Genomic DNA, 23,188 nt, shown 5'->3' with positions numbered 1-23,188 from the left:
CGGAGGGCAGGCAGGGGCGAGGAGTGAGGCCCAGGGCCAGGCCGCCTGGGTTTGCCCAGCCTCCTGGCATTTTCTAAGCCCTTAGGCAAGTTCCTTCAGTGCTCTGGGCCTCAGTTTCCTCATCTGTAGAATGGGGCAGCCATGCTCAGCGGGGCTGGGGTGAAGGTGGATGCATGAACGCAGCGGCAGCCCTCGGAACAGGCCCCGCCCGGGAATAACTCAGTGTCCGGGGCTCCGAGAGCTGGAAGCTTCCTTCACGGGGAACCCTTCTCCTCTGCCCTCCCCGTGCACCAGGCCCCGAATGTAACTCAGCGGACGGACAGGGGATGGCTACAGGCGAGGGAACGTGCCGAGGAGGAACACGAGGGAGGCACCCAAAGTGTGGAGATGGGGAGACAAAGGCAGGTGGATGGATGTACCCATCCCCCAACTTCGATGGGGTGAGGATGGGAGCCGAGCCCTCCCCCCCCCCCCCGGCACCCCCAAGGCTCCCTGAGACTGGGTTTGCCCGGCTCTCCTGTTTGGCACCTGGCAGATCCCCCAAGGCCAATCTGCCGGGGGAAGGGGGTGTCTGTGTTAGTTCCACAGGGTGTTCAGAGGGTCCATGAGAGAGGGGTTCCGTGGCCGAGTAGGTTTGGGCAACAGTGGCGTGAGTGCCGTGAGGCAGGCTCCTCACCGCGGGTCTCCTGCATCGTTGTTACTCCACAGCCTTCAGGCGCTCGGCTGCACCTGGTGGCCTTGCCCACACCCGTGAGACACCTGGGCCCCGAGGGGCGGACTCGCAGAAACACTCTACATACAGGGATGTGCTCTCTGGGGGCTCCGCCGGGGTGACCTCAGGGTCACTGGTCTCCCCCCACCCATCACTTCCCTCCTCCCTTGGGAGCAGGAACCAGGAGTCAGGGCAGGCTGGGCCAGCACCCGGCCCCCGGGCCTGACCACCGAGGCAGGTGCTCGGACCTTCCCGTGTCACAGCCCAGGAGGCCGAGGCCCAGAGCAGGGCCGTGAGCACGGGCCTCAGGGTGGCCTGTTCTCTTGCGCATTCTGCTCTTGGCAGCTGTGTGACCTCGGGTGGGTGGCTTGCTTTCTCTGAGCCCTGGAGTAGTGCCATCTCTGCTGGGGAGTTGTTGTTGGGGAGAAAAAGGCTGTGTGGGAAGGCAGGCAACACGGCACCACACGCAGGCAACACGGCACCACACACAGTCAACACGGCACCACACGCAGTCAACACGGAACCACACACAGTCAACATGGCACCACACACAGTCAACACGGCACCACACACAGGCAACACGGCACCACACACAGGATGGAAGTGTTTCCTGTGTCCTGGCCCTAGCTGGTTGGCTCAGTGACTGATTCAGGTCAAGGGCACATACCTGCGTTGCAGGCTTGATCCCAAGCCCCAGCTGGGGCACGTGCGGGAGGCAACCAATCCATGTGTCTCTCTCACATCGATGTTTCTCTCTCTCTGTCTCTCCCCCTCCCTTCCACTCTCTCTAAAAATCAATGAGAAAATATCCTTGGGTGACGATTAACAACAACAAAAACGGTGAGGGTTGTGCACGCCTAGGAAGGGGCCTGGATTGCCCCTGAGCACAGGTCTGCCCTCCACAAAGTCCATCACGTGAGCTGTCTCCTGGCACATGCCGGCCTGCAGGGAGGGCGTTGTGGGCAGAGGCCCCTGCCCGTCTCTAGGCTGCTCTGAGGGTTGGACGTGAGAGGACCGCCCCGTCCCCAGTATCCTGGGCTGAGACCGGCAGCCCTCTAGCTTCCACCGGAGTCCGACCTCTCCTCTTGGCCTGCAGAGAACGAGCCGGCCTGCTTGTATCCGACAGCCTGCGGCAGCAGCTGGCACGGCCACCCTCTGTCCTTCCTTCGGGCTAAATACCCTTTCTCCTTTCACGGGTTCTCATATGACACCCCAGGGCCTTCCTGAATTCCGACAGGTCTCCTCGGAGCAGCCCCTGGGTGGGGAGTGGGGGGGGGGGAAGGCACTGCCCACCTGGCGTTGGCCACGCACTCCATGGTCACCTCCGAGGTCCCGGCCACCACGCTGGTGTTCTTGGGAGGAATGATGATGGTTGGGGCGATGGGGTCTGCAGGCCCCCCTACATCTGGGGAGAGGTCAGGTGTTAGCTGGGAAGAGCCAGAAACCCCATCTCTGCCCAGCGCCCGCTAGAGGCTGATGCCAGGCAGACACCCATCCTTTTCCAGTGGGCAGGTGGCCGCAGGGCAGCCCAAGCTGAACCTCCAGACACTGACCCCAGGGACCCCTCACCTCTCCTCCTCCTCTGCTGAGGGGTCTCCACAGAGACCCACTGGAGGCTTCCAGGGCCTTCCCCGCTCCCCCTGCAGTCACGCATCCCCTCGTCCCCGGTCCTGTGTGAGGCCTCCACATCCTTCCCCACCTGCGTTTATCTCGTTGGCTTCCTTCCTCTAGTTCAGCCTCTTCCACCAGAACGCAACCCCCCCCCCCCCCCCCCCCGTACTGGTTTGAACAGTGTTTCCCCAAATTCACGTCCACAGCAGCTACGTGTGGAAAAAGGGTCTTTGCAGAAGTGAGCAGACTTCGACGGGGCCCTCCTGCATCGGGCTGGGCCCTCTGCCCGATAGGACACGTCCCGATAAGAAGAGGGTGACTCAGACACAGCCACTGGGGGGGAGGGCAGGTGCGGACAGAGGCCGAGATGGGAGTGATGCATCTACAAGCCAAGGAAACCAAGGATCGCCGGGGCCAGCGGAAGGGAGGGGAGGTGCGGAAGGCTCCTGGGCCTGCAGACCCCTTGCTTTCAGACGTCTGGCCTCCAGAATTGTGAGAGAATGAAATTCTGGGATCGGCCTCTCAGGCGAGGGCACCTTGTTATGGCAGCCCCAGGAAGCTCACACCTTGCTTGTGGCAGGAACCTCACGGATCTTCGCTTGCGGCTGAATTGTGCCTCCCCTTAAATCCCCATGTTGAAGCCCTAACCCCCAGGAGACTGTATTTGGAGATGGACCACTTAGGAGGAAACTGGGTTCAATGAGGTCACTAGGAAGGGTCTCTCTCTCTCTCTCTCTCTCTCTCTCTCTCTCTGCCATGTGAGGACACAGTGAGAAAGCGGCTGTCGGCAAGCCAGGAAGAGAGCCCTGCCTGGGAACTGACTATGCTGGGGCCCTGATCTTGGCCTTCCAGACAGTGAGGTATACATGTCTGTGGTTGTTACAGGAGCCTGGGCTGACTCAGACAGTCTTGCACTCCTCCCCCCTCCCACATCTCCAGCACAAGAAATGCTGTCTGGCACACAGTAGGTGCTCAAATACATTTGTCAGGTGAACAAGTGAATGGAACTATCGATGTACTAACCCAGGGTTGATGGTGAGAACTGAGCAGGAGTGGGCTTCATTAAAACGAAACAGCCCTGCCGGCGTGGCTCAGTGGTTGAGCATCGACCTATGCACCAAGAGGTCACCGGTTTGATTCCCGGCGAGGGCACATGCCTGGGTTGCAGGCTTGATCCCCAGTGTGGGGTGTGCAGGGGGCAGCTGATGGATGTGGATGGTCCTCTCTCATCAATGTTTCTATCTCTTTCTTTCTATCCTTCTCCCTTCCTCTCTAAAATCAATAAAAACATTTAAAACAAAACAAACGAAACCAAAAAAACTGAAGCCTCCTTGGAGAGCAGTGCCATTTCCTTTAAGAAGTGGTTGAGTCTTAATCTTTGTGGGGCAGGGTAGCCCCGATATTGGCAGAAACCCCAATATCCCCTGCACATCTGCTTGGGCTCCTGAAAATACAACCGAGGACTTTTCTCCCACAGAAAACGACCCATCTCCCTGGCCCCCGTCCAGGAGGCTGGGAGGTGGCAGGCCCCATGACACGCACAGCCCGGGCGACAGCGACAGATTGGTCATCCTTGATGGGGAGGGCTCGCGAGGCTCCACCGCCATCCCGGCCCCCCCCCCCCGGTCAGCCCTGGGCAGGTCTTCCTGCCTGCGCTCAAGGCCTGGCTGGGAAAGGTCCAAGTCGAATGGGGATAAAATGTCAAAAATAAAGTAAAATGAAGGGGGGAAGAAAAGAAGCGTATAAAATAAAATAATTGCAACAATATAAAAGCCTATGTAGGGGCCATAAAATGCGATCCGATTGAAGGCTGCTGATATAGCTGAATCCATAAAAGCGTACTCTGAGGTGTTTATTATATCTGGGTGCGCAGGTACCCAGATTGATGGGGCCCGAGGAGGAGACAGACGGGGCCCGAGCGGTGCCCCACAGTGTGGCCGGGGGAGCAGAGCCCTCGGAGTTTAAAAATATAAGGCTGCCCCCGGGCCTCAGGCCGGCTTGGTGGCTTTGGGAGAGGAGAGGAGAGATATTGACCCTCCATCCCACCCCAGGGACCCTGAAGCTCATGCCCAGGCCCAGGCGGCAGCCTACAGGGCTCAAAGGGAGGGACAGGCAGTGGCCAGGGACCCTGGACCAGAGAAGGGGGGCCTGGGGTTCAGGGAGACCTGGTTCAACACCCCTATCTGCTCCCGAGCTGAGCTGGTCTGGTGAGTGCAGACTATTGACACATAGTAGGTGCTCAATAAACGACAGACAGTCCTTCCTCCTGGGGATGTGCCTGGGACACTGGGGTGAACCGGAGTAAAGGAGGGGCGTCTTTCATGCGAGCTCCTGATGTGGACAGCCTCGGGGCGGGAGGAAGCAGAGGGGCTCCCTCCACTCCGGCCAAGCTGGATCCTGCCGCCCCAGGACGATTTTGGTCACAGGCACAACGAGAGGCACCCACTGAGATCCAGCCTCCCAGAGTCACCTCATTTGATCCCCCCAACTCCACGGGCCACAGGCATCCATTACAGCCGAGGAAACAGGCCCAGGGACCACGTGACTCACCTGGGCCACAGGTCACCTGAGGGGTGGTGGGTGGGTGGGTAGCTGCTTCCCTCCGGGGACTGACCTCCCAACCCAGCCCGGGGCCACGGACCGCAGGTGGCTGTGAGCTCTGGCAATGTGTGCCCGGTGCCCCTTTGATTTAATGGGATTTAATTTAAAATAATTTGCATTTAATTAAAAACAGGCCCCCGAATCAGTTACCAGAACCCTTTAAGTAAGCCTGGAGCAAGCTGGCACAAGGCCCCGCCTCCCCAGCCGTAAATTTTCTGAAATCTAAACCCAGGCAGCGTATGTCAGGTGAAAAATTTGTGTCCAGATTGAGATGCGTGGCAAGGGTAAAACACACGTAATCTTGAAGACACCGTATGAAAAAAAACAACCAATTTAAAATATCGCATGGATATGTTCCAGCATTGATTGTCCGTTACCATGGTACTATTTTAGATATGTTGGGTTAAGTAAAATATAATAAAATATTAATTTTTCACCTATTTCTCATCCCTTTTTTAAAAAGTTCGGCTACTGTCAAATATTAAGTAACGTATGTAGCTCACATTATATTTCTATTGGGCAGTGCAGGTCTGATCCTTCGGGGTGGGGCCACCCCCCAGGGATGGACGTTTTCAGGAGTGTGACAATGTCACAGGCTGTGTGAGGTCACCGGGGTTACACCTGGGCAGGGACAACGCCCGGGGCCACTGGCCTGGCTGTCCTTCGTTTCCGAAGAGTGTGGGCATCCCTGGGAGGGCTGCTGAGGAGCTGAGCTGCAGGAGCAGAGGAGGGAAGAGGGTGGTGGGGGAGGAGCGGAGGGAGGGGTGGCCCTGGGGGGATAAACGTGAGGAGCTGGAGCTGGCGGTGGCGGGCTACGAGGCATTTGCTCGGAGTACACTGGCTGACAGCAGGCACCAGGGATGTGTGTCAGTGACAGGCACAGGGTTTTGAGGCACAGTCGCTCGTGGGAGGAGAAATTAACTGAAAACCAGCTGATTTTGCTCCCATCCGGTACCAGGCACAAATCACTGCCTGAGAGCAGGAGGCGAGGGGCGCCGGGGTGGGAGAGACAGACAGCTGGGGAGGCTCGGTGGACGCGGGGTCCAGAGGGGCCCTGCCTGCCTCCCGTGGGGCGTTAACATGGAGCAAAGAGGGGACAATCCGCAGTCGGCCAGGAGATTGGGCGCAGGGGGAGGAACACGGATGGAACAGGAGGCTCCGACCTCTGGTCTCAGGGGAGCGTGTGTCACTCAGGACGACGGCTGGCCTTGACCTGGACCATGAACCTTGCTTCCTACCAATCACTGGACGCCCCTGGACCCTAGGTGTCCTGACCACTGAAAAACATATGGGGATAAACATCTCCCTCTGGCGGTTAAATTCCTTTCCCCACAGGAACAGCAGCCTCAGGTCATGGGCTGCTAGACCGTGACCCTGGCCCCAGGTCAACGTCAGAGGTTACACCATGACCCAGATAGGCCAGCCCCCAGAATGCAACCCCCTCCCTGCATCCAGGTCTCTCTCTAGGCAGACTGGAACCTGGGGCGCAGGAGAGAGAACTGCAGAAATGGGGGAGCGGGTTGCGGGCGCTCAGAAGGCCCAGGAACAGACAGAGGCTGGGGTCAGAGGAAGGACACGGGAAGGCCCCTGCTGCCCGTACCCTCTTCTTGCTGCTGGCGGGTGCGTCCCAGAGGCACCGCGATGATAAATGAGACTTGGGTTTGGAGCGGGGGTGGGACAGATGTGCAGAGGCGGGAACATCTGGCTCCCCAGCTTGCGTGGTTGCTCAGCTGCTGCGGGAAGCTCTGGCCTCATCCCGCACATGCTGTGGTTCCTGGCTCGGGGGGGGCTGCAGGGTGGCCCCCACCTCCTCGATCCCAGGGATGGGGCTGGGAGGGAGGGGGCCAGCCAGGCTGGGAGCACATCCCAGCATCTCGAGGGGGGGTGGGGGGGGGCTGCAGGGTGGCCCCGCACCTCCTCGATCCCAGGGATGGGGCCGGGAGGGAGGTGGGCCAGCCGGGCTGGGAGCACATCCCAGCATCTCCATCTCGGAGTACACTGGCTCGGAGATCGCTGGCTCGGAGTACACGCCTCTTTGCCAAAGGAAGCTCAAGGAGACACCCTTTTAATTGCTACCCTCTGCTGCCCCGGGGAGGGCTGACCCTCTCTGTTCCGGGGCACCGGGTGGACTCTGGGGACGGGTGACGAGGTGCTTCCAGACAGGAGTGTGGCCGGCAGCTGTGTCCCCGCAGCGAGGACGGCCTGGCTCCGGGTATAAGCTGCACCTGTACGTGCCAGCTGAGCACAGGCGGTTAGTGTATTTGTTTAAAGAGGAGCTCCCCGCCTCCTGGCCGCTCTCCCTGTCTGCACCTGAGCCCAGGGTGGCGCAGTCCACGAATGTAACCCTCCCCTCCACCCCGCGGCCTCCCAGCCTCCAGGGCCCTGCTGACCGCCAAGCCCGGCGTCCCCTCTCCTGAGGCAGGGTCTCAGACTTGTCATGGGAATGGGGTTCCCAACGCAGCCCCCTCCTTGCCTGCTTCTGGCACTCGACCCCCGGCTGAGTTTCCCCCTCCAGCACCATCCATTCCATCTTTCCCATGACCCTCCCGAGCGCCATTCCCTAGACTTAATGTCAGCTCTGCCACCCGCCCCAGGCCCGCTGTGTACTTACTCTCCACGGCGAGAGTGATGGGCTGGCTGGTCTTGTTGTCCCCATTCTTGTCGTTCACAGCCTGCACGTAGTAGCGGCCGGCGTCCGGAGCCACCGTGGACAGGATGACCAGGGTGTTCTCCAGGGTGATGGCTCTGGGGAAGGGAACAGGACTCGGCTGACAGGGGCCCGAGGGGCTCTCGGCACCGGGGATGGAGCGAGGGCAGGAGCTGGTGGTTCCAGGGCTCCTCCTCCAGCCCCCCTCCCCGAACCACGTACGCCTGCAATCCACCCACACTTTGTAGAGAACACGCTGCCAGCGCTGGGGACCAGACCCCAATACAGCACGTGTCCAGAGTCCCAGACCGCCGTCCACGGGAGGCTCCCTGTCCCCACCCCACGCCTGGGCTGCGGGCTGTGCCCACAAGGTCCCTGGGACGTCTGCCCTTTCCTGTCACAGCATCGATGGCTATGTGGGCAGGTGGTTAGTGCTGTGGATGCACCAGGGGCACCCAGACACCTGAAGAAGTGTCCTAGAATGAATGAATGAATGAATGAATGATGAATGAAGAATGAATGATGAATGAGTGATGAATGAATGAATGGATGAACGATGAGCAATGATGTTAAATTTAGAAATGAACAGGACCATTCCAGAATCAGTGCCTTATCCTCATCCTAAATTTGTCTAGGTTGATCCAAAAGCCGCAAGTCACCAGGAGCATGGACTTCTGGGTTCACATCCCCCACCAGCCCCCCCTCATGGGACCAGTGTCCACCTCCCCAAAGCTGGTCAAAGGAGTGGATGGGCTGGGCTGGTGGAGAGGGAAAAAGGTGGTGGCCGGGCAGTGGGGTGCAGATGTGGGCTGTGGGCTCCCGGTCCGGCTCCCTCTGCGTGGACCCCCTCACACAGCCCCTCAGCACCCGGGTCTGCAGGCAGGACAAGGGGCTTGTCCGGGCGGGCAGCTGGGGAGCCTGTTGGATGTGGGTGAAGCCGTGCCGGGGGCACTGCCCACGCCGCTCAGCTGTCATCTCCGCTCACCCACTCTCCCCGTGACAGACAGAACCATTAGTTTGTCAAGTCGATCTCGGATTTTAATGCGATGTGCCCGAGACAGCTGTTAAATATCCTTAATGTTAGTTTAACAAGGACACATCCAGTTGAATTCTTTTCAAATTTTCCCATTAGGTGAATGTTACAGAGTTTTAAACAAGCTCTCAAACAAACAGCCCCGCGAATGCCTCTCCAGCCGCTCTCCCAGCTGGGCTGGCTGGGGCCCCCTCGCTCCCGTGTATTTGGGGGTTCACGTGCAGTCTGGGGGAGTTCTCAGCAGGGCGCTGGGAAGTAGGAAGGCAATGCCCTCCTGCCCCAATTCTTGGGCGCCCTAATGCTGCCCCTGTCTGTTTTTCTGCGAGCGCTTATAACCTCCAGCTAATGCGGTGATGGGAGGTGGGACAGAGTGAGGCTAAAATACTTAAAAAGCAACAAAAACGGGCGGGGATGGCGACCATTTCCCCACCTGGGACTCCCTTCAGTGGAGCCTGTGGGTGGGCGAGGGTTGGGGGAGGGAGGCTGGGCTCTGGCCGGGGCAAGGGGTGAGCTCAGGAACGGAGCTCTGGCCCAGCCCCTGAGGAGCACGCAACCCCCTCCTCGCTGGGCCTCAGTTTCCCCATCTGAGCAAGGGGTGGCAGCACCTGTTCCTGAGGGTTCCTTCCAGCCCCGAGGGCGGGGGTTCTGATTCCGGTCCCTGCTTCTGCTCTGTGTCCATTTGGTCCGAGGCATCCCCCTCCCTCTCACAGCCCTCAGCTGGCACATGGTCCAGGCTCAGGACTGACCCAATGAGCAGCTATGCGCTTGGACCACATGGGTTCCAGCCTCCCAGCCACTCCCACTGCCACGGGAGCGGGTGGAAGGAAGCCTGGGGCGGGAGGGCGCACCGGGCGCTGGTCCCACGGTCCCGCTCACCTGCCTGTCGGGAGCCCCCTGTTGGCGTCCAGGGAAGGAAGTTCCGCCTCCAGTTCATTCTCCTTGACCAGGAAGCCGCCCCCCCTCACCCCCCCGCTTCTCTCCCTTTAGCTACACTTTGTCTATATCATGACCCATCCTTCTAGGCCCGTGGTTCTCCACCAGGAGTGGCTCTGCCCTCTAGGCGACCCCGGGCAGCGTCGGAACAACATCTGGCTGCCACAGCTGTGGGGCTGTGACCAGCACCTGTGGCAGAGGTCAGGGTGCTGCTAGTCCACGGTGCACCGCACAACGGGAATTTGTTGGGCCCCAAATGTCCATTGTGTCGTGGCTGAGATGCCCTGTCCTAGGTGGGGTGGCATCCGAGGTGGCAGATACGGTCGCTGCCCACTTCAATTTCAGGTGCCCCCTCCACAGGTAGCCACTGAGAAGTCAGGGGCCGCCCTTCTCAACCCCTCACCCCCCCGGAATCCAGAGAGGGGGCAATGTGGCTGAGCTAGTGGGGTGTCTCAGCTTGAACCACAGAATCCCCTGCATGATCCCCATGTTCTTGTGCTCCCCTGTCAGAGCAGAACAATTGGGAAGCCCAGTGTCGATGACGACACAACTCCCACCAACCAGGGTCCCCCAGTGACTGGAGAGGAGCACCCCTCCCACCCCTCGCCTGTGGTGGGCTTTTACTAAATAAACATCTATGGTTCAGGGGTCTGTCTGTTACTGCAGCTAGCGGTGCCTGAACCAGCACCAGAGGGAAGCTGCCTGGACCAGCAGCCACAGGCCTGGGTTTGAGTTCTGGCTGTGGAGTGGAACAGGAGGCACAGAGACTGGGAAGTGATAATGACCTTTGCCCTGCCCTCCCTCTGCCCTCAGTAGGAGGGGGGGACAATAAAAAAGGTCCCTGGGCTCACAGCCCGCTTCGACATGACCGGCCGCTCCATAGATGGTTCTGGAACTACCCTGGACCTCACTTTCCAAGTGCACAAAGCTGTTCTGGCACTCGCTCCACCCCCCACCCCCCACCCCCATGCACCCATGCTGAAAGAAGCCCGGAGTTTTCTGGGGCTTGGCTGGCAGGGCTCAGCTCTCCGTTGGGGTGTGGGGGGGGCTGGGTTCTATTTTTAGGCATCCTCCTCCGGTTTTCAATTTGCCAGGTTCCCCCACCCCACCCGGCATCTGCTACTTCTCTTAAGTCAGCTTATTTCCCCGGCTCCAGGGGGCCCAATGGATCATTTAATTAAGAATAAAATAAATCATCCCAGAACCTGCCCAAAGCCCCCAGCACCGGCTGTTAGGAACCTGGTCTGCGGAGCACCGGGGGATGGGCGAGGTGCTGCTGATCACCCGCTGTGCCGGGCAGAGAGCAGCCCTGGCCCGCACAGCCCTCCGGCCAGCGGCATTCATCAGATAGGTATCGCTGGCAAACAGACACCAGAGAATTTCCTACCAGGAACCTTTCCTCCCGGTTATGAGTATTAATCCGCTGTAATTGCCGAGATAACATCACCCCGGTGCGCTATCGTGCTCGGAAGGCGTGCGGAGAAGGCGGGAGCCTGCGCGTGCTCCCTAAGGCCTTCTGCCCTGGTGCCCGGGCTGCTGGGGATGAAAGGCGGGTGAGGACAGAGGCGAGGAATGAGAAGAGGAGGTGGGAAGGTGCCGGGCAAGGGATGATGGGAGTGAGGATGCAGACAGGGTTCCACCTATCACAGCACCTGTGGTAGGTAAGGGCCCACGTGTCCCCTCCCGCAGCCACGGCACGTGCTGTCAATCTCTCATGGTCTGGACAGGCACCCACGGGACCTGGGTTTCCACTGAGTCTGAACGAGTCCTCAGAATCCTTCTCCACAGGGCATTCCAGGGAGCCAGGACTAAGTGATGGGCTTGCAGGATGCCACCCCGGATACGCCTCGGACACGTGACATAACCTCAGAAAGGGGTTAGGGAGGGGCGAGGACTCACCACCTGCCTCAGCACCCGTGTGACGCAGCATTCTACAGTTCAACCTCACTGTCTGCATTAACGGTTGACCGTGCTCTGTTGGCTTATTGAACCGTGACTAGGATTAAGGGGGCACCTGGCTCACACAGCCTGAGGGCCCCTGCTACCCTGCAACGGGTTTGGCTCTAATTCTCCCCCCAGTTCTGCATCCACAGCCTCTGCCATGTGACGTCCTGGGTCCTCTCAACCAAAAGGCAGAGTCAGTTCCCCTGCTTCGTGAGTCTGAGTTCTGCCACGTGACTTTCTTTGACCAATGGGAGGTGAGCAGAGACTTGGAAAAAAAGCTGGTTCTGCTTCTCTCCTGCTCCTTCGCAGTTGCCAGGAGAGGAGGATGCTAGGATAGGCTGGCTGGAGGGTGAGCCACGTGGAGCACAGATGAGTCACCCGGCCATGCTGATCCGTCAATAGCCAGCCAATCCGGCCAAGAGACAGAGCCCAGCCACCATCACCAATCTGCAGATTCATTATGACAAATAAACGCTTCTTGTTTCAGGCCCCTGGGACCATTTGTTACACAGCATTATCATGTCTGTAGGTAACTGATACATTCTAGGACAGTGGTTCTCAACTGCATATTGGAATCACTGGGGAGCACTTAAAAATCCTGATGCCAGGGTACATCCCATTTAATGAGGTCAGAATGGGGGGGGGGTGTGTAGGATCTAAAGATCAGTATATGTTAAAGTGTCCCAAATGATTTCAAGAGGTCACCAGGTTGAGAATCACCATACCAGGACCAATTCCTTCCAAGGGCAATCACTTGTTCCGTTTTGTCCCCATATCTTTGACCCTCTTCTCACACAATGTCTACGTAAGACAGAATTAAGGACCTGAGTCTGGAGTCTGCAAGCCTGGAACCCGCTGTGCTGAGATCTGGCAAAGTCGTTAAACTTTGGGGGCTTGACTTTGCCATCTGTAAAATGGGGATAAAACTAGCCCCCTCCTAGGGTGGTCCTGAGCGTCATTTATTCCACACATGTTTCTGGAGTGTGCACTCCTCTGGGGAGTGAGGAGGGAAGGAGAGAGAGGTGTCTTCCTTGGAGGTGCTCCCCTGTCCCAGAGGGGAGGGTGAGGTATGGACTGTGCTTAATCGGTCAACTGCCACACGTCCAAAACGGAGACCATCCCCACACGCCACGGTATTTGAATTTAATTTAAAAAATAAATTTGCAAAGAATGTTATAAAAATAAATATATTACTCACAATTTGGGGGTCCTTGAATGTTTTTCAGTTGGAAATTCTCACGAAAAGTGACTTTTTAAAAAGCGTCTCTAGACGCTCATGGCATACAGAGGGTTAACCCAGGCCTGCAAACACAGCGGAGGCCCCTAAATGACAGCCACTGTGATGACCCTTACGCTTCTCTCATTACATGTCCTGGTCCCCAAAGGCAAGAACCGTCCACCTCAGCTCCTGCTTCCTACAGAGGCAGGCTGGCTCCACCTACCGCTCCTGCCCCAGGGGACCCGGACAAGGTGTCCGTCTCCTTTCCCGGGAGAGGGGCCAGGGGGAGCCCGGAAGGGAGAGCCTGGCTGGCTCCAGGCCCCCAGGGGGTCCAGAGGGCCGGGCGTGTCCCAGGAGGAAATGCTTGCCCGTGCCCTCTGTGGAGGTGCTGGCTCCTTCGTTCCTGCCCACAAGCCAGGCTGCCACCACCGACGCCGTGGGCCACACAGAGGGGTTTTGTTAGGGCTGAAAGAGCCGTGTGTTCTCTCCCTGCTGGGCCCCTGGCCTCACCTCCTCGCAGCAGCCAAAACACACAGAGCCCGGGCACGCCACGGACCCCCCGGCACCCCGCACACCGGAAACACCCAGGGGCCGGCGCCCATCAGGGCCAGGCCTTTTAGGGAGCCTCTGCCTGTGCCTGCGCCTGTTTGGGTTTGGTGAGCGCGCTGGGAGGCAGGATTACACTCCAGCCGAGAAGGGGGCCAGTGCCCGCCCGGGATTCCCCAGGAAGGCGACCTTGCTTCCTGCTCCCTGTCTTCGCACGCACATTCCCAGAAAGGCCCTCGTAAGCCACACGCTGTCGTGTGGGAGGTCCCCAGGCTGCTGTGTCCCAGGAGGGCTGTGAGCAGCTGCCGCTGCGAAAGGGCCCCGCTCAGTGTTTGGGGTTTTATTTTCGCCCCCAAACCTCCCTCCCAGGGCAAGGCGCCCCCTTTTCCGTGGCTCCCCGAGCCGGGTGCTCACATGCGGCTGCTGGGCGGGATCTTGCGGCCGTCCCGGAACCAGGTCACCTGTGGCCGTGGGAAGCTGGCGATGCGGGGGGCGCGGATGACGGCGGCTTCTCCGTGGGAGACGCTCTGGCGCTTCTCGCCCTCCTCAAAGCTCCCCATGTCTGCGGAGGGAAGAGCACACGCGGGGTCAGGGGTTGGGGAGGTGGCAGAGACTGGCCACTCCGGGGGAGGGAGTGGTGACAGTGGAGGGGAGATGCCCGCAGGATGACCAGGGCGCAGGGTGACACCCCGCTCAGACCACCCCTCATGACCTCACCGCCCCTTCTATCACGTGCCCTGCCTTGGACCTTTGGGGTTGACATCCATTTCTACCCATACGTACCCACGAAGCAACGGACTGGTCCCACGGTCATGAGAGTCTGGTCGTTATTCCACACACTTTGCAACTGAAATACTCCCCACATGGGCTCAGGGAGCCCGGGCACGCCACGGAAATGGGCAGAGTCAGGGTTTGACTCTGTCCCAGGTCATGTGGCCATGGAAGGGGCAGTGGCAGGATTTGAACTTGGACCCTCAGAGTCTGGAGTCAGGCCAGGCTGTCCTTCAGCCCTGCCCCCCAGATGCTCCTGCTTGAAGTCCAGCCGCCATGTTGGAAGGAAGCTCAATCTAGCCCCCACAGACATGGGAACAGCTCACGTGGGAAGGAACCGAGGGCCCCCGGTGACAGCCAGCGTCAACACAAACGTGTGAGTGAGCGTGTGGGCCCTCAGATAACCTCCGCCCCTGGTCTTTGAAACCTCAGTCATCACAGAGCACAGACAAGCTGCCCCTACTCTGCTCTGTGCAGAGTCAAGGCTCCCAGAGTCTCTGAGCGTAAGAAATGACCGCGCTACACCATCATGCTTTGGCCTACGTGGTCATGCAGCCATAGAAACCGGAAGAGTAAGTTAAAGTGCTAAACACGATACCTTGTATTTGTAGTGTTAAAATAATAGAATCCTATATATTTTTTCAAAGTTTCGTGTCAGCATCAACCTCTTCAACAAAGATGACCCCACACGACCCAACCAGAATCAAAGAACAAGGACGTGTTGAACAGGGACCCAGCGCCAGGTTCACTTTCAGGTGGGCGTGGCCGGCACTGTCTCACTGAATCGTCATGACAACACGAGAAGCTCAACGTTGATAAACAAACATTTTTAGTTGTTGATTAATTGCTATTACTCGGCTCTGCCTATAAAGAATTGTGTCAGTAAATCACCTTGATTCCAGTTCTTACAATAATTTTATCTATTTAAAAAACTTTTCACAGGACTCTGAAGATATATTTGAACAATTTGAAGCAATTTCATGGTAATAGTGTTTCTTTTTCCTCTCTGCAGTTTTATTAGCTCCATTTCGTCAGTGAGGAAATTAAAGCTCATGGAGATGGAGTGGCTGATCCGGTGCTAAGCGGTGAGGGCTGGGCAGGGCCCGCGCTCCAACCTGGCCCCCCTTCCCGCTCCCTCGCCGCCTCTCTCATGACTCACACCCGGCATTAACATTCTTCATGCACATTCTTTATCTCTTCCTACTACAGTGTCAGCTTTAAGAGGCTGTTATATTCCGTGGTACGCATGAGCGAACCCCTACAAGACACCTGGCCCCGCGCTCTCTCTAAGCTCACCCAGTGCCAGCAGGCATGGCTCTTACTGAGCCCCTCCGTGGGCCAGGCAGGCTCTGTGGCACTGAAGGACCCTGGCCCTGGCCTCCGGGAGCTTCGAGTCTGTCCAGGGAGACAGGATGAGCAAGCCAACTCACAGACAAACGTTCAGGGACATAGGTGACGGCTGTGAGAAGATCAGGGTCCTTGCCTGCGAGGCAGCAGAGGGAACCTCCTGTAGATGGAGGTGGGAGAGGCTCCCTTCATGGAGAGACATGCATAAGGAGCAGGAGTTAGCTGTGTGTGTGTGTGTGTGTGTGTGTGAGTTGTTGGGGGGGCTGATGGTCCGGGGGGAAGGGAGGATGTGAAGGCTAGGAGGTCGGAGAGAAGGGCCAGTGAGAGGAAATGAAAGAAGGCCAGTAGGGCAGGGGCATGGGTCTGTTCAGTGGATGGATAAATGATGGATGGATGGATGGATGGATGGATAGAGGAAGGGTGGATGGATGGACGGGAGGAGGAGTGAGGGATGGAGGCATGGAAAATTGTCTGCATGTATGTACATCTGAATGTATGTGTAAGTTTGTATGGTAGGATGTATGTATATGCATGTGCATGCATGTGTGTTTGTATGTATGCATGTGTAGATGTATGGTGGATGGATGAAGGAAGGGCACGGCTGGCCTAGGTCCAAGTTCTGCAGTTGACACTGCCCTGCACCTTTCCGTCCCATAGTCCCCCTGCCTCCCCGTGGCTCTCAGGCCCCTACCCTCCCACCCTCCCCACTTCACTCTGTCAGATGGGCTTCCTGGTCTGCCAGGAGCCTGTGCCTCAGCGCTTGGGCCCAGGCACAGCCAGGCACGGACTGACCAGCAGCAGCAGGGCAGCCAGGAGGGAGTCACTCAGGCAGCCGTGCAGGAGGAAGGAGAGGAGAGAGGGCCACCGCCCCAGGGCCGGGTCCGGGTCCCCTGGGAGAGCTCCTGGCACTGAGGTAGACACAGGGGCTGCTGCACCTCCTCTCCTGCACTCGCGGCTAATACACCTGCGTGCCCTGCAGCGCTGATCCAACTGCCCCCACCAATCCCCGGAGCCAGCAGCGCGGGCCTGGGTGCAGCTGGAGGCGGCCTCCCAATGCTCCCTGATGTCTTTGTTGCAGCTGAAAAGGTCTGGGAAGGAGGCTTTCTGCTTCAGAATCTACTCATCGCTTTTATTTATTCTTAAAGCCGTTCTTACCATGAAATATGTCATTACACACAAAAGAGCGAATATAATTATAGGCATCATTTAAAGGAGAACAGAACAAACACTCGTGTACCCAGCACCCAGCTCTGGACCGGAACTCTGACAAACCTCGTCCTGCCCCGCTGCGCCCCTCCCAGGCACATGCCCTCCCTCTCCAGAGGTTTGTCAATCATGCATCGCCCTCCACCCCCCAAGTTTCACCACCTTTAGACACCTCCGTAAACAATTATGGCTAATTTAGTCGGTTGCTAAGCCCTTTGTACCTGAGAGCATGCTGTGTCGTCTACTGTGACTCGCTTTGTTGTGCAACATATTTTTGGAGCCCCATCGACGTCCCTGCACCTAGCTTAGTCGTTTTCACGGCTGCCTGGATGCCGTGGATGGAGGCAGCACAGCGCCGCTGCAGGTTGGGCTGGTGTCCGTGGCTGGCTGGCCTGCTAAGAACCATCTCCTGCAGCTAAGAGAGTCCCCAGAGTATGAGCCTAAAGGTGCACTGCTGGCTTGCAGGCTGTGCACGTGGTAATTTTACAAGATAATGCCAAACTGCTTTCCAAATCGGCACCAATTTTCCTATTCACGCTGCCATCAGCGCAGATGGGAGCTACTGCCAATGCTTGGTCTTCTAGACTCCTTGGGTTTGGCCAATCTGGTGGGCATGAGGTGGCATTTCATAGTGGTTTTATTTGTTTATTATAAAACAATGCTGCTCCGTCTAATCAGATGGTATCGTGCCACTGCCCCCAACCACTATTCTGAGTAACAGCCAAAGTACCAACCACATCTTAGCATGCCACCATCTGTCCCCAGCACCTCACTTCCTCAGCCACATCTTTGACTCTCCACGTCCCACACTCTGCTCCAGCCACCCTGGCCTCAGACACTCAAATCTACCCCAGGGCCTTTGCACTTGCTGTTCCCTGGCCTGGAAAGACCCATCTCTCGGTCTGTGTGGCTCACCTCCTTCCTTCCTTCCAGACTGTGCTCAATGTCACCTCCTCAGACACCATTTCAAATAGGACCCCTGTCCCAGCCTCCACCCATCTCACCTGGCTTCCTTTTTCCTTATAACATTTTATTTTTCTTCATGGGCCGTCTATAGTCTCTAGTCTATTCTATATTGTCCTTTTATGTTGTCCCTACTACTTTCCTTGAGGGCAGGGATGAATGTCTTGTTTGTTTGTGTGTGTGTGTGTGTGTGTGTGTGTGTGTGTGTGTGTTTAATCCTCACCGGAGGATATTTTTCCATTGATTTTTAGAGAGAGTGGAAGAGAGAGGGAAAGACAGATAGAAATATCGATATGAGAGAAACACATCGATTGATTGTCTATGGCACACACCCTTACCAGGGCCCAGGTAGGGAGGAGCCTGCAGCCACGGTACGTGCCTTTGACTGGAATCGAGCCCGGGACCCTTTGGTCTGCAGGCTGATGCTCTATCCACGGAGCCAAACCGGCTAGGGCATGAGTGTTTTGTTTTTGTTCCTATGTCGTCCCTGCCTAGAGCAGGGCTCGGTGCGCCGTAGGCGGGCAGCCACCGTTGTTTCATAAACATTCCGGTAAAATGGGGGCTCCGGAAGCACACAACGATGCTATCCTGAACCACGGCACGGCCCCTACGTTTCCACACTCACACACTCAGGCTGAGGATTAAAAGCAGCGAGCCCATGGGTGACATTCTGGGCATCAAGCCCAGGCCACGTGACAACAGGCTCGATGCCCTCAAGTCCCGTTTTGTAGAGGAGACTGAGCCCCCAGGGTAACGGGGAGCAGGCTGGCTCCCCATGGGGCAGGGCCCCTGTGCCCTGCAGAGTGAGGGCAGGTCGGTGCTGGGGCTCCAAGTCTGCGCCCAAAGCCAGCCAACGGGGGCGGGGAAGCTGCCCAGGTGAGGAGAACACAGGTGCCCACAGGGTCTGGACGTGGAGACTGGTGGTGGGAGGGCAGCTGTCGGCTCAGGACGCTCCCCACCGTCTCAGCCACTCAGCCCGCTTGTCACCTGCCAGAAACTTGCGGTGACTTTAAAAAAACCAAGGAGAGACGCCCCATGGGGACAGGAAGGGAGCTGGGGAGGGGTGGGTGTTTTATTGACTTCCCCTTAATTGCTGTAATTAAAAACATGTAAAGAACCCTTCTGTAATGACTTTGCTATTATCATTAGTTGTTAGCACAGCTGCCTTATTAATTTCTCAATTAGAACCCAATTCACAGTCTCTCTTTGGGGAGGGGGTGGAGCCAGGGGCGGGGCCTGCCTGGCTGATCCCTGGAAGGAAGGCGTCCCCAAGGACAGGGGTCATCTGGCGTCCAGGACAGAGCCCTCCCACCCCGGGAGGTGGACGCTGCTGAGGAGAGATGCAGGGACTTGGAGAACCAGCCATCCCCACCCATCCCCAGAGCCATGTGACCGGGTAAGAGAGACAGACGGACAGACGGACAGACAGACAGATGCAGGATGACTGACTGTAGGGCCCAGGATTGGGATAGCGTGAATGAGGTGAAAGATTTAAGGAGGCACCTGCTCTAGGGCTCCTGTAAGTGCACGGTGAGGACCTGAGAGGGAGCCCTCCTTAAATTTTGCATCCTCCAAGCCTCACTTGTCTCGCCCTCACCCAGCCCGGAGGGCAGAGGGGTGGCTAGGAATGTACCCAGGATGGTAGACAGATGAGGGACGGTGGGCCCTGCAGAGAGGAGAAAGCTGCTGGGCCCTGAGTCTCCAGGCTGGGAGCCCAGGGTGGTCCGAGCCTCCTTACAGCACCTGGTCCTCCCCGAAGGCCTCTGCCGCCACCAGTGCACTGTGCTTGCTCTGCCCCTGGGCCTGGTCACAAGCCACCCCTCGGCTTGGGGGCCCGAGGACCCCTGTGGGCCTGGGGCAGGGCCCACGCAGGTGTGTGGCCTGGTGTCGAGGGAGCATCCTCATGCTGGGTGCATGTGTGTGAGGAGTATGTGTATTGTCGGGGGGCGGGGGAGGGAGGAGAGGGTGTCAGTGGGCTGAGTCCTGGGCTCTGGGTCCCTATCATGGCCAAGGAGGAAGTGTCTCAGTCACGGGGACGCTGGGTTCCCTTCCTTTCTCTCTCACTCTTTTTAAGTGTGTTTTTAAAAGATTGATTTTAGAGAGAGAGGAAGGGAAAGAGAGAGAGAGACATCAATCGGTTGCCTCCCGTGCGCACCCGACGACCAGGAATGAAACCTGCAACGTTTTGGTGCACGGATGATGCTCCAACCAACTGGGCCACCCGGCCAGGGCCCTTCCTTCTCATTTGACCAGCGCAGCCTGCCCAGGGGAGACTGTCATCCGAGGGCTCGCAACTCCAGAAAGTTCCTACTGTCTCTATGCACCACGGGCTCGGAACAGACACGCCCCACGACAGCTGGACCACTCGCGTCCTGGATGGCATTTCCAACTACACACACACACACACACACACACACGTTCTCACCAACACGTAGGTGAGAAAAGAGGCAGACACAGCTGGACCACTCGCGTCCTGGATGGCATTTCCAACTCCACGCACGCACACACACATGTTCTTACCAACACGTAGGTGAGCAAAGAGGCAGACGTATCCAGCCATGCACATCTGCACACACACATGCATGCACTTACACACATGTGCACACACTCACACACATGTCCTCTCTCACACACAGGGGACAAAGAGGCAGACGTATCCAGCCATGCACATCTGCACATGCACATGCACACATGCACGGACATGCATATGTGCATACACTCACACACACGTTCTCTCCCACACACAGGGGGACAAAGAGACAGACGAATTCAGACACACACATCTGCACATATGCGTGCACGAACCCACACTGGTGCACCTACACTTGCACACACGTGTACGCACACACGCAAGTGCAGTCTCCCTGGAGGCTGCCCCACAGCTGCCCCTTCCCTGCTGGACTGGGCACCGCTACATGAAGCTCCAGGGAGTCCGCCAGCCACCCGACGGCGGCCCTGTCCATCATTTGAATTCAGGGCTTTTCTGCTCCTCGGAGAGTCGGGTTGCCTTTAGTGCTGATTTATGGGGACAGGCTGTCCTCCACTCCTGGTTATGGCTGTTTTCCATAATTATTATAAACATCTTTGCCTCACTCGAGGTTTCCTATTAGCTTCTCTCCCACTTCTCTCCAAGCGGGAAGCTCTCTCCTGTGCTAGGTCTGAGGCAAGCCCGTGGGCTCTGGATGAGGGGTTACTTTCTAATTTTTATTTTGTTAATCCTCACCCAAGGATATTTTTTCTACTGATTTCTAGAGAGAGTGGAAGGGAGGGAGGAAGGGGGGAGAGAGGGTGTGGCTCAGTGGTTGAGCATTGACCTATGAACCAGGAGGTCACGGTTTGATTCTCAGTCAGGACAGAATCAGCCTGTGCACTGAAGGTTTCTGGGTTAGATTCCAGTCAAGGGCACATGCCTGGGTAGTAGGCTCGATCCCCATTAGAGGGCGTGCAGGAGGCAGCCGATCAATGAGGCTCTCTCATCACTGAGGTTTCTATTTCTCCCTCTCTCCCTCTCCTTTCCTCTCTGAAATCAATAAAAATATATTTAAAAAAGAAATGAAAAAACAAAGCAGCAGGTCCTCTTTGAAGAGTGCTGAGCTCAGAGCCAGCAGACGTGTGTGTCATTTATCAGCCGCGTGGCCTTGCGAGGTGCCGCCACCTCCCCAGGCCTCGGTGCCATCAGCTGCAGAACTAGAGTACTGGCCCGTGAGCGCCAATGAGCACAGAGGGAGTGTGTTGTGGGTGGGGACCCCTCTCCCGCTGCACGCCTGCCCTGCCCCGCGTCACCCCGGTACTCACAGGCCACCTGCACCTCGGTTTGCCTCTGCAGCAGGGCACCCATCCGGTTGCGCACGATGCAGCGGTAGAAGCCAGCATGGGTGCGGTCCAGGCTGGTGATCATGTACCTGAGGGCAGACGAGACAGCCAGTGAGCAAGCAGGCAGTTGCGGGGGTGCACAGGTCAGACTGGGGTCAGAGGGCAGAGGGCACCACCTCACCCTCTTCCAGCATGAAGAGGACCTGAGAGCTCTGCTCCCTGGCCAGGTCATGGGGTCACAGAAAGGCCCTCAGCTAGTGGACAGTCCCACCCACAGGCAATTTACTCAGGTGTCCAGGAAGCAGCCCGCACTTTCCCAAGGACGGAGGAGCTGTGCCCGAGCCCCTGACCCTGGCCGCGACCAGACCTCCCAGCACTGCTGGGTCTGCTGGAGGCTCCTGTCCCCTTTCCCGTGACTCTCATGACTGAGAAAAGTGGTGGCGTTTTATTTTGGCCAGGCACGGGACTGCGCTGTAATATTAACTGAAATGGGTGGAGGTGACAGACTCGGGGGAATTTACATGCTTCCCCAAATGCTTTGCATTGCTCTGTCCTTAAAGTTACAGACACCCCGCAGCAGCTCTGTGGTGGGAAAAGTCTTCTGAGCAGGGCAGGGTGGGTTCTGCACATGGGGCCCTGGGGCCGGGATGCACGAATCCGAGGAGGCCCCTGGGGAGCCTGCTTCGGGAGCACATGCCTGGACCGAAGAGCAGCAGAGTCTGGTGTTGCAGGAAAAGCCGCTGGAGAGCAGGAGGAGAGGAGCTCACCTGGCTGAGAGGCAGGGAGGCGGCCAGGCCAGAGCAGCTTCTGGCACCGAGACCCGGGCAGGCAATGCTCTCTGGTATGGAGGGGTTAGTTCCCCTGGCAGCCCCTCTGGGACCCCCTTTCCCATTCCCAGGGAATGAATGACCCAGCACAGAGCTCATGAGTCAAGGGGCTCGTGCCTGAGATACCTCCCTTGTAACGGCAGAAATAAACAAACAACAACCTGAAACAACCTATAAATGACCATCAAAATAGGTCGGATCAATGTCCTAGGGTTTGTCCAGCTGACTCGGTGGATACGCTCATTGCCGCCTGCCCCCGGCTGTGCCAACCCTGGGACAGAGCGATAGACACCCCGCAGCAGCTCTGTGGTGGGAAAAGTCTTCTGAGCAGGGCAGGGTGGGTTCTGCACATGGGGCCCTGGGGCCGGGATGCACGAATCCGAGGAGGCCCCTGGGGAGCCTGCTTCGGGAGCACATGCCTGGACCGAAGAGCAGCAGAGTCTGGTGTTGCAGGAAAAGCCGCTGGAGAGCAGGAGGAGAGGAGCTCACCTGGCTGAGAGGCAGGGAGGCGGCCAGGCCAGAGCAGCTTCTGGCACCGAGACCCAGGCAGGCAATGCTCTCTGGTATGGAGGGGTTAGTTCCCCTGGCAGCCCCTCTGGGACCCCCTTTCCCATTCCCAGGGAATGAATGACCCAGCACAGAGCTCATGAGTCAAGGGGCTTGTGCCTGAGATACCTCCCTTGTACCGGCAGAGATAAACAAATAACAACCTGAAACAACCTATAAATGACCATCAAAAATAGGTCGGATCAATGTCCTAGGGTTTGTCCAGCTGACTCGGTGGATAAGCTCATTGCCGCCTGCGCCCGGCTGTGCCAACCCTGGGACAGAGCGATCTCACTCCCGGAGTTGCCAAGTTTAGTTTTACATGAATTCCAGTGCGGGCCCATCATCATCATTACCACCATCATCACCACCACCATCATCACCACCACCACCATCATCATCATCACCACCATCATCACCACCATAACCATCACCATCATTACCACCATCATCACCACCACCATCATCA

The 23,188-nt window shown here is 57.7% G+C and overlaps 1 protein-coding gene across 1 annotated transcript in view; it reads right to left on the bottom strand.

Moving 5' to 3' along the window:
• Positions 1-23,188, bottom strand: part of LOC102262033 (protein sidekick-2) — a 71,261-nt gene that overhangs the window by 39,341 nt on the left and 8,732 nt on the right. The window contains exons 2-5 of the mRNA XM_014536203.1: positions 21,329-21,435; positions 13,661-13,808; positions 7,536-7,669; positions 2,006-2,117 (exon numbers count right to left, since the gene is read on the bottom strand). Coding sequence (XP_014391689.1) covers positions 2,006-2,117; positions 7,536-7,669; positions 13,661-13,808; positions 21,329-21,435 — 501 coding nt within the window. The remainder of the gene's footprint in view (positions 1-2,005; positions 2,118-7,535; positions 7,670-13,660; positions 13,809-21,328; positions 21,436-23,188) is intronic.

Source organism: Myotis brandtii, unplaced genomic scaffold (assembly GCF_000412655.1).
Source record: "Myotis brandtii unplaced genomic scaffold, ASM41265v1 scaffold157, whole genome shotgun sequence".
Lineage (NCBI taxonomy): Eukaryota > Metazoa > Chordata > Mammalia > Chiroptera > Vespertilionidae > Myotis > Myotis brandtii.
This window is presented reverse-complemented; position numbering and strand designations above follow the sequence as displayed.